The sequence below is a fragment of the Eptatretus burgeri genome, chromosome 14 (genome assembly GCF_056783735.1).
Source record: "Eptatretus burgeri isolate ZD-2024b chromosome 14, Ebu_testis_v1, whole genome shotgun sequence".
NCBI lineage: Eukaryota > Metazoa > Chordata > Myxini > Myxiniformes > Myxinidae > Eptatretus > Eptatretus burgeri.
The window spans coordinates 26,248,025-26,259,197 of NC_140974.1; the positions used below are offsets into that span (position 1 = coordinate 26,248,025).

The 11,173-nt window shown below is 43.1% G+C and overlaps 1 protein-coding gene across 1 annotated transcript; it reads right to left on the reverse strand.

The window, feature by feature from the left end:
* Positions 1-380: 380 nt before the first annotated feature.
* On the reverse strand, positions 381-9,564 carry LOC147012834 (uncharacterized). The gene is made up of 2 exons (XM_085854104.1): positions 9,258-9,564; positions 381-3,944 (listed from the first exon to the last, which is right to left on the reverse strand). The coding sequence occupies exons 1-2, from the start codon at positions 9,489-9,491 to the stop codon at positions 3,669-3,671; spliced, it is 510 nt and encodes a 169-aa protein (XP_085710230.1). The 5' UTR covers positions 9,492-9,564; the 3' UTR covers positions 381-3,668.
* Positions 9,565-11,173: the final 1,609 nt, after the last annotated feature.

An 11,173-nucleotide genomic window follows, 5' to 3' on the forward strand; every position in this document is an offset into this window, starting at 1 on the left:
CACTGGGGATTGTACTCGGGTTCACTGGGATTTAAACCTATGTCCTTGGGATAATAGTCCGTGTTCCTTGGAATTGTAACCCCGGTTCACTGGTAATTAACCTCCGCCATCTTCGAAGATTGATGGAGGTTACTGTTTTCACCCCTTTCTGTTTGTTTGTGTGTTTGTTTGTTTGTTTGCTTGTGAACAGTATTACGGAAAAACTCGACGGATTTCGACGAAACTTGGTGGGGGGGGGGGTTAGGTATGGTCCAAGGATCATGCCATTAAATTTTGGACTTGGTCCCCCCCCCCAATTTTTTTTTTACTCCCCCCCCCAAAAAAAAAGTTTTTTTTTTTTGCATTTCTACATGTTTTAAGTGATTTCCAACCCCCCCCAAAAAAAAAAATAATTGTTAGAGAAAAAATAATTTTTGCAACTTTTTTTTCAACAAAATTGATTTTTTAAGATATAAGGTTATATAAGATATAAGGTTCACTTGAGTGACCCAGCAGTATTGGCGGCGGAGGTTTTGCACTCTCCCGAGTGCTCCCCCTCTAGTTGTACTTGAGTTCACTGGGATTTGAGCCAATGTTCCCGAGGTTATTAACCCCGGTTCTCTGGGATTTTTCTCGGGCTCCATGGGATATTAACTCATATTATCTGGGATTTAGACTCATGTTCCCTGGGATTTTTCTCGGGCTCCATGGGATATTAACTCAGATTATCTGGGATTTAGACTCATGTTCCCTGGGATTTTTCTCAGGCTCCATGGGATATTAACTAAGATTATCTGAGATTTAGACTGTTCCCTGGGATTTTTTTCGGGCTCCATGGAATATTAACTCAGATTTTCTGGGATTTAGACTCATGTTTCCTGGGATTTTTCTCGGGCTCCATGGGATATTAACTCAGATTATCTGCGATTTAGACTCTGTTCCCTGGGATTTGCATCCCGTTTCACCGCGAATTGTATTTAGGTTTTATTTTTCTAAACAAGGAGCTTGGTTGATATTACCTGTGCATCTTTACCCCACACACACACAAATCGAAAAGCGGCATAAACCAACTAATTGGTTCATGTCCGTCCATCTGTGCGTCTCACCAGTTTATGATCGAAGAACAACTTATTTAAATCGAATGTTATATTTTGAACACAAATCAGAACATGAATAGAAAGACAAGTTTTTCCTTATACCATACTTTGGCTCTGAATTTGTCCTGGTCATGCGCACAGAGAAGTGAGATAATATTTAACCTTCGCCATCGAAGATGGACGGAGGTTACTGTTTTCACCCCTGTCTGTTTGTTTGTTTGTGAACAGTATTACGGAAAAACTCCTGGACGGATTTCGACGAAACTTGGTGAGGGGATTAGGTATGGTCCAAGGATCATGTCATTAGATTTTGGACTTGGTCCAAAGTCCAATATGGCTGCTATGGTGGCCATTTTGAAAAAATATTTGAATTTTTGTTTTTGCATTTCTACATGTTTTAAGTGATTTCCAACCCCCCCCCCCCCCCAAAAAAAAATGTTGGAGAAAAGAACTATAACTCTGTCAGCACTGTTGATGTCATATTTAATGAATAAGATATAAGGTTCACTTGAGTGACCCAGCAGTATTGGCGGCGGAGGTTTTGCACTCTACCGAGTGCTCCCCCTCTAGTTTTACTCTGTTTTCCTATCTAGCAGTTAAACAAAATTGAAAATCATTCCAAACAGGAAAGTTACTATTTTTTAAGGACGTTTATAAAGGACACAAACAACAGGCAAGAAGAACTCAACTAATGTGTTAAATAAGGTGATGTAACAGACACTACGGAAAATGGCGGCAAAACCTGAATTAATTGATTTGTACGACTGTTAAAATCTTTATTGTATTTAAATTTAATTGTATACTTGAACACTATAACACTAATCACCTGTCATAATACTACCAAGTACTCCAGTTTTGCAGCACAGGTACGTACTTCAATTAACAAGAAGAGCAAGAATCGCTTTGCAATACATGTCCCCTATACCCCTATATGTGATATTTTCTGAGTTTAAGAAGGGCACAAGTCTGAAAAATTGACAAAACACCCTGAAACTCGAACTTATTCTATACCTCATCGTAATAAAGCCATGTACCAAGTTTCAGTTGAATATGTTAAATGGTGTGGGATAAAAGTCTGAAAAACCACAGGTGGGATGAATGGAGGGATGTGCTGTTGGTGGTGTATAAGGGTGGACGGAGGAACAGACCACAGGTGGGATGGACAAAGGGACGTGCTTTTAGTGGTGTATAAGGGTGGACGGAGGGACAGACCACAGGTGGGATGGACAAAGGGACATACTTTTAGTGGTGTATAAGGGACTGCTTCTGGATTACTTCAATAGGACTAAACTTTTGTTTTAAATTTTTTTTTTTTTTAACGATCGTTTAAATTATTATTTGATTAAAATTTAAGTTACACTGCGTGATGTATCACATTTTATGAATTCTCTAATTAGGGATTGTTTACACCCAAGGTCGCCATGCATTTTTCAGCCATTGCTCATACTAATTACCTCCACCAACTTTGTTTTTTTTTGTTTTCTTTCACGCGTTTGTCTGTCTGTGTGAGCACGATATCTCAAATATTTGTGGACAGATTCGGACGAAATTTGGTGGACATGTGTTTGTGACAAGGACGAATTGATTAGATTTTGGTGAAGATCCAGATTCAAGAATTATTTCAAATTTTCAAGTGATTCTACACCATTGAGAGATGGGGCCAAAAAATGATATAATCACATCATCTTTCCACTGCAAATGGATGCATGTGTGTGTGCGTGTGTGTGAGGCATGTTTTTTGTGGAGTTCTACTGCAGCTTTTTGATGTGGATTGTGACACACTGAAATGATCACCATGATCTCTTCACTTGATTAGGCAAATTAGCTACAAATAACCAAGAAGAATTCCCATGTTTTAAATGCACACCATGTTCAGGTGTATAGAGCAGCTTAATAGGTCCGTCTACTGCCTTGCCTTCTAATTACAAAATAAATAATAAAAATAATAACATTGTAATGAACCATATATTAATTAATACTAACAACATTAATAACAAGAGCAATAGTAAGTAATGCGTGCAATTGTGCAACTCGCTTTGGCAATAATAATAATAACGAACATATAATCCCTGCCCTGACCTAATCACATCTGGGTTTGGTGAAAGGCAAGCTAATACTCAAGAAGTACAGCAGGTGGGTATGCAACAAGGCTGTGAATACCACTAAAATTTGGTCCAATGAACCAACACATCATCAAGTATCTCAAGGCCCACTAGTATCTCAAGAAGATGTGGACGAATTATGACAAAACTTGGTAGGAGGTGGGTAGGTGACAAGAACAAGCTGATTCGATTTTGGTTTCGGTCTGACTCAGATCCGTAAACTATCAGTGGGATACAAAACGTAAACTGTTCAGCCTGGTGGAGATCTGCGCTCTACCGAGTTCCGTCCTTGTTTAATTATCAAACAGATGTAAGAACTGAAATAGTCAGTCAGCAGTAAAATCTAATAGAAAAACACCATTTCTTCTTTTGTCACAAATTCCTGCTTGAAGACCAACAAAGGGGGAAGACCTCGCAGATGAGATATTGTGTGACATTGCTCAGCTTTAAAAATGAAGGCGCAACCGCAAAGTGGAGCCTCCAGAACGGTTCAGGCCGCTCCGGCAGTCACCGGTTTCCACGGCTCCATCGGGGGAGGCCGGGTTGACAATCCGGCTGGGCTTGCACCCTCGGGGAAGGACAGATTCTCGTACAGGGCGCGGAGTCTGCGCGTGGCGGCACGCGCCCCAGAGGTTTCCCCAGCCAATGCCAGGAGGCTCACCAGCCGTTGCAACTCGAGTCGGGCCTGCTCCAGCACACGTGTGGCCTGATCTGTTTCCATGGCAGCAGGCAGAAGGTCGCATGTTTTACACAGGTTTTCGGTTTCCTGTTGGAAGCAGAAATTAGAGGGAGATACAAGAAGCTCTGACAGTTCATTGGAAAACATGCAGAGTCAGGGACTGAAGCGAGAGAACTCACCATCCTTTCTAAAATATAACATTTTAACACTTCCTCAGAAAGTAGCTCCTGTTTTTGAGCTGAAGGTCCGTAGACGGGCGTGCTCTACCCAAACCTTCGTGCTTCTTAACATGAATGGGAAGGTCATATCTGGGGCTTGTCGATGTACAGGGTAAGTTTAAAATGATGATATTTACTATTAATCGTGTTTGGGAGGAGAGGGGGTGGGAGTTGTGTTCGCTGTGAGGGCCGTTATAAATATATCTTCTTTTAGGTTTGGATCCGGGGCCACAACAAAAATTATATTAGACTTTTGCATCTGTTGGTGAAAGGAGAAGCATTCAGGTGTGTGTGTGTGTGTGTGTGTGTGTGTGTGTGTGTGTGTGTGTGTGTGTGTGTGTGTGTGTGTGTGTGTGTGTGTGTGTGTGTGTGTGTGTGTGTGTGTGTGTGTGTGTGTGTGTGTGTTATAACCACAGCCACCGCCAGGTAATTGTATTCACAGGAAATGGTACGAATCCACTTCCTCTCATCCACGGATATTTCTCGTATTTCCTACATTCCCGTGAGTCCAATTTACTTTCAAGAACGGAATAATTACGGTTAACCATTTTGCAATTTCCACTCTTTCATCTAAATGCTAAAAATTACGTTAAAAGGACCATTTTAACCATAGATTTCTCGTTAGCAACGGCAGGTTAAAAGTGCCCATCGAGTCACACCAAGTCGATGGAAACACACAGCGCATGCGCAAGAGGCTTCACGTGGGTTAGGTCAAGGCCATTCTACATAAGCTTTCACACCCTCTCAGGTACCCTTTTATACACCTTGCTAGAGAGAATGAATGCAGACAACAACATATGCCTTCACAAATGACATAAGCGCCTTGATGGATTTGAAGCCAGGATTTTTCGATTACCACTCAAGTGTTCATGCCACTAAACGATGGCACCTCTTACCATGGGAGGGGATACCTCCTTCCACACCCTCCTCCGGTACGGTCTCTTACCTTCTGGAAGGTAAAAACAGAAAAAGTAGGACATGTTATCCTATATGCCTATAACTGAGTAAGTGTGTGTGTATGTGTATGTATGTGTATGTGTATGTGTATGTGCATACGGACCAGTATATTTATTTAATTATGCTTGGAAAAGGTTACATTTGCTGTTAAATAACGGCGACGATGAAGAAAAGGAAAGAGAGTTTTAGAACGGAAGGAGGAGAGAAGGATGACGACGAGGAGAGGAAGACGTGGAACGTCCTCTTCAGCTTCCATGCTCTGTTTCGATACTTGAATCCCGAGTTGGAGTGTTCTCACACGGTTTTCTGGAGGTAATCTTAACTTTCACAAACAAACACCGACATTGCTGGTGTCACGTTGACGATAAACATGTTGAAGCTGTGTATGACAGCATTTACAAAACGACCTGACATGAAATGGCGGAGTATTTGACAATTTCAATCACCAATGATCGTTCTTCCTCTGAGCGGACCGCCATTGTTTTTCAGGTAAACGTGTACCACGTGTCACGGTCCACATCATCACTTTACGTTGGATTCCCGTTACTTACAATTCACACCCAAAATAAATAATTGCTCATTTGAGGTGAGACATCTACGAACCAGTCGAAGAGTGGTACTGTACCCTGCTCGTGTCCTTTTACAAACCGACATACCCAGTAAAGGAGGAATCGAGGGTCGGGAAGAGTGGGGCAAGATGATCCCTGGGGCAAGATGATCACCCCCCTCTCACGACTCAAATAAAGCTCGCATTGGACAGTGGCGCCACTCAACGATAGATCAATTAACTACAATTCCACTGTTGAAGGCGCAAGACGAGAAAAAACGCTGCGTTCGTTTTTCAGGAGGAAAATGATGTTTTTCTGATAAAAGAAAACTTTCGAATCATCGGTGAGTATGTATTATCTCTATGAACAAGTGTAGTAGGAACGATATCTGTATATAGGTAGATACGTAGCTTATATGCCCATATTGCGTGTATGTTTTTCCTCGCTCATTGCTGTAACTTATGAATGCAGACAATTTTGTAAAAATGGTGGTGGTGGGGCAGGATGATCACTTGGTTGTGGGGCAAGTTGATCAGGTGATCAGATGACAATAATGATGTTATTGAAGGAGACTTTGTAATTACAAAAATAGATGGGAAAAAAGCGTGATCAATTCTGTACATAGTGTGTGTAGAAGCAATCGACGACGATGGATATGAGGGAGTTTCTCCGCAAAGTACCTTCTCATATGAACTTCGATCGACCTACGTTCATCGTGGACGAGACAGATTGTGGGACTTTTTCCAAGTACATCGTTAAAAAACTACCTCCACCCGAATTTTTAAAGGGAAGCCAGAGAAAATCAAAGCAACTGGTATTCAAAATTGATCTCAGTCAGTGGGAGTTGTGAATTTCGACATTAAGACTGGAACACAAAGATAAATGACATGAAAATGGACGTTCGTATCCGCTTGTGTATGGGACAATGTTTTGGAAATATTATGTTGGTATCCTTGATGGATATATACATACATATTAATGAAGAATTCTTTTCCGTTCATTAAAATTCTAACACATCGTTTATTTAGACCGTCCTTGCATTTCCTTAGGACCATGACCATCCTTCCCCATAGTGATGATCGACTTGTTCCAGGGGTGGGGGCAAGTTGAGCATTTCAACCACAAATTTTGAATTGCCTTTTATAGACATTCAATAATCTCTAATATTCTCGAAATTGGGCAGTTACTTGGGGCGATAGATGGACTAACGAATGGCAATTGAATGGTGTTTGGCTGGCAAATCATCTGACGGCAAAATGGGCAAAACCAAAAAAGGGACCATCTTGCTCCTCTCTCTCCCCTACACTTGAACCCGCTGTGTGCTGGTCGGTGAAGATTCAGCTTCTTTCTCTTATTCTACATACCTGTGCAGGTATTAGTCTCACCTGAATTGCCTCAACTATCCGTGGGACTTCCTGTCAGATATGGCACTCCTGTTCTCTTGCCGACTATTTCAACGCTGCTCCTCATATTCCCTCGTTGGCGCCATTCTGGGTGATTTTCATGCCATTTTGAGAAGGCCCCTCTGTGTGTTCATCGATGCGCACCCTCGGACCTTATTAGTCCCAACCTCTCTGGTTCTTGCACCACCTCATCCTTTTCAGCTTGGAGTTCCCTTCTTCCTTATCTATGGTGCAGCTGAATCGGGTTCTTCTCCATGCTTTGGCGATTCACCTTCTGAGGACTTGTTGAATGTGACGGTCTGACTGCCTGTGTCAGCTTCACCATACATAACCTGGTATTGGCTTAGTGGTTAGGGTGGCTGACTTGGGACCTTAAGGTCCTAAGTTCGACCTCGCCTCGACATTGAATTAACACCAGGTGGGGTTGACTCAGCCTGTCATCCTTCTGAGTTCTAAGATCGGCAAAATGAGTACCAGTGCACTGGTAAGAGGGGCATTGCATCAGCGGTACAGCCATGTCCACAGAGAATGATGCTAACTGTAGACTTGTTCTCCATACGAAGGAGGAGGCTTCACCCTTTGTACACAAAGTCTGGACTTTGATCCTTTAAAACTGGACTCGCCACCACCTTTCACCCACGTTATCTCTGCCTGTCTCTTCCATGCTCTGTTTTTGTATCTGCTTAGTGGCAGAGTTCTGGATTATATAAACTTAGTGAACTTACCTCCATGCCAGTTAACTTACCAACTTAGCTGAGTGCCACCAGCTGCACACCCATGTAAACGGATAATATAAACTCGAACCCTTTAATCCCAAAACATATAAACCTTAAACTCGAACCCTTTAATCCCAAAACATATAAACCTTAAACTCGAACCCTTTAATCCCAAAACATATAAACCTTAAACTCGAACACTTTAATCCCAAAACATGTAAACCTTAAACTCCAACCCTTTAATCCCAAAACATGTAAACCTTAAACTCGAATCCTTTAATCCCAAAACATGTAAACCTTAAACTCAAACCCTTTAATCCCAAAACTTGTAAACCTTCAACTCGAACCCTTTAATCCCAAAACATGTAAACCTTAAACTCGAACCCTTTAATCCCAAAACATATAAACCTTAAACTCGAACCCTTTCATCTAAAAAAATGTAAACCTTAAACTCGAACCCTTTAATCCCAAAACATATAAACCTTAAACTCGAACACTTTAATCCCAAAACATGTAAACCTTAAACTCGAACCCTTTCATCTAAAAACATGTAAACCTTAAACTCGAACCCTTTAATCCCAAAACATGTAAACCTTAAACTCGAACCCTTTAATCCTTAAACTCGAACCCGTTAATCCTAAAACAAGTAAACCTTAAACTCGAACCCTTTAATCCAAAAACATGCAAACCTTAAACTCGAACCCTTTAATCCCAAAACATGCAAACCTTAAACTCGAACCTTTTAACCCCAAAACATATAAACGCTAAACTCGAACCCTACAATCCCAAAACATTTCAACATCATGCAATATCGTGAGACCTGAGCAATCCAACGGACACGAAGCCTGATCGATCAAACAGCTCACCTGGATCTCACTCCACTCCCCTGCACATGCTGCATATGCCCATGACCATTTGCACACCCAATGATTTTAAACAAATGTATTATGTAATATTATTAATTGATTATAGTTGATAAATCAGATTCGTTGTTCTCTGCATAACGGGATGTCGATATCGTCGTTAGAAGGAAACAGCCATTCCCTGATTGCTCATGACATTAAACCGCTAAATTGTGGTTAAACCAACGACCTGTGAAGAACTTGTCTGATGGTTTATAGTCGGGTTAGGAATCGAACCCACACTAGACAGCTCACAGGTACGTGTGCTCTTTCCGAGGGACGACGCATTTCGATGTGTCGCAGGTAGGGTGTTACATCACAATGGGACAGTTTATCCGCCGACGCAGACCCTGGCTTTGACACCAGGTAAACACCAAGCCCCACATGAAGCTCTGGTCATGGTTAACCTGTTACCATACAGGCCATACCGGTAACCACGGGGGCACAAATTGCCGTGGGAGTGGGACCACCAACCGGCACATCTAGTCTGTGATTTAGCCGCTCTGGTCGACCAACTCATGCTCTCTGACATGGTTCAACGGGTCTCGATCAAAATGAATAATGACGTGGGAGAGCCACCACCACCATCATCGTCGTCGTGACCATTAGGTCAGGTACCACGTGACCGTACAGGTATGGTGGTGAAAACGCCGTACCTGTACCACTAGGTCAAGTTCAGGAGGTTCCGGAGGGTACTTGTCGAGGTCCAAGCGCAAGACCCGTACCTCGCCCAGCACAGAGACCGTTGCTTTGAGCAGCACACGAGCCCGGAAAACCGCGGCTCGTCTCCTCAACAGCGAGTACCGGGATACATGGACCCGTGACGCGCGGTCCAGTCCAAACAATGCACGCTTTTCCAGGGAGACCATCACGCGACTCAGTTCCTCCATGGCTTATGCGAGGTCGATTTCCACTCTGTACCAACGAAGGGAGGGCGAGGTCTCTTCATCCCGTGGGTGGAGAGGAGGAACGGGTGAGGGAGGGGTCTCCCGGCGTTGGGGTATTAGGATCTCGCACATTCGCGTGTGTAGACCCTCCCTTTTGGTCTTGCATATTTATAAAAGAAGGATAAAAGGTGATCTAAATTCCAACCCCCCAAAATATCTTTCACCGAGCATTGAGAACTTAACCTCGACAGATGCACATATAATAATGCAGCAACCTCCCCCCCACCCCACAAAAAACGAAACACTGAGAAGAACACCCTCTCTGAGCCCCAACAACATCATGAAAACACCCCTCACCTACACCCTCCCCAAAAAGGTGTGGAGGTATATATAAAACAAAAATAGCAACTTTTAAAGAAAATAAAACTATGTGTGTGTGTACTTACAGATAATGGACAAAAATAATACAAACACCAATGTAGGTCACTTAATAGACCATACTGGCCACCGCTTGCAGCCAGTACGGCCTAGATGTGCCGTGACAAAGTCCACCAGCGTCTGGAATTCTGCAGGAAGGAGGTGGCACCGTCCTTCCACAAGAAAGTAAATATACTCACACCTGTTTGATGGAGGTGGGAAACGCAGAGGCAACGTGTGGCTCTCAACGGATTCCTTTAATCTCCTCTCTCTGTCAAGGCTAGAGTGTTCCACAGCAGTGTTCTGGGCCCAATCCTATTACTGATCTTCATCAATGATCTCTCTGACTCTCTGGAAAATCCCTTTATCTATTTACTGATGACTGCATCCTCTGCCGTGACATCCCTCATTCATCGGCCAGGTTGGCTGCAGCCTCTTCCCTCTCTTCAGACCTTGACAAAACCACAAGATGACCAAACACTTGGAATATGTCTTTCAATCCTGACAACTCTCACAATATCTTTCTCCGAAAGGACAGTCTTGCAAACCCTCCCAACTACTTTTTTTAACAATCCTCTTGAGAAGATTCAGTCATTCAGACTCCTGGGTCTCACAATCAGCCATGATATTTATTGGGCAAACCACATTTCAAACTTGGCCTCCAAAGCTGCTGCCAATTAGGCATCCAATGTCGTACAAAGTCCTTCCTTGGCACACCTGAACTCCTATCCACTGGCAAGGCTTTCATTATAGAGTACTGCTCTCCACTTTGGGCTGGCTCCCCTGCTCACGTATTGCTCAACTTGACGCTGTGGGAACCAAGGTTTTAAGTATTATTGGAATCTACCGCTATGAAGCTGAGTCGAGGGGCTTCTCACTTCTCCATCGCAGACAGGTTGGGGTCTCTGTCTTCTACCGCTTCCTTTCTCGTCTTGCACCCTCTGCTTTTTCTATTCTTTGTCCCCCCCCCCCCCCCCAAGGTTTGTGCAGGGCTCACACGGTCCACCATAAACCAACTTCTGGCGAAATTACCTAAATCCAGGATCACTGCTCACCTCCACGCATTTGTTCATCTTTTTCCTGCCTGTCGAATCAACTTCCACATTCTCATCAATGTCATTCTTCCCTCCAGGTCTTCAAGACAGCTCTTTACCAGCATCTCAGATCATCCCCAATCCAAAACCATGATCTTTTTTACCCTCAACCCCATCCAAATCCCTCCTAATTTTACAGCTTTTCCTCCGAGTTTCCGTCTCCGTGCATGCGTT

What these genes read in the sequence shown, in the direction of transcription:
- LOC147012834 (XM_085854104.1), bottom strand. Translation starts at nt 9,491, where the DNA reads ATGGAGGAACTGAGTCGCGTGATGGTCTCCCTGGAAAAGCGTGCATTG. An exon ending in AACTTGACCTAGTGGTACAG is followed by an intron (nt 3,945 to 9,257) that starts GTACGGCGTTTT and finishes TGCTTCCAACAG; the next exon opens with GAAACCGAAAACCTGTGTAA.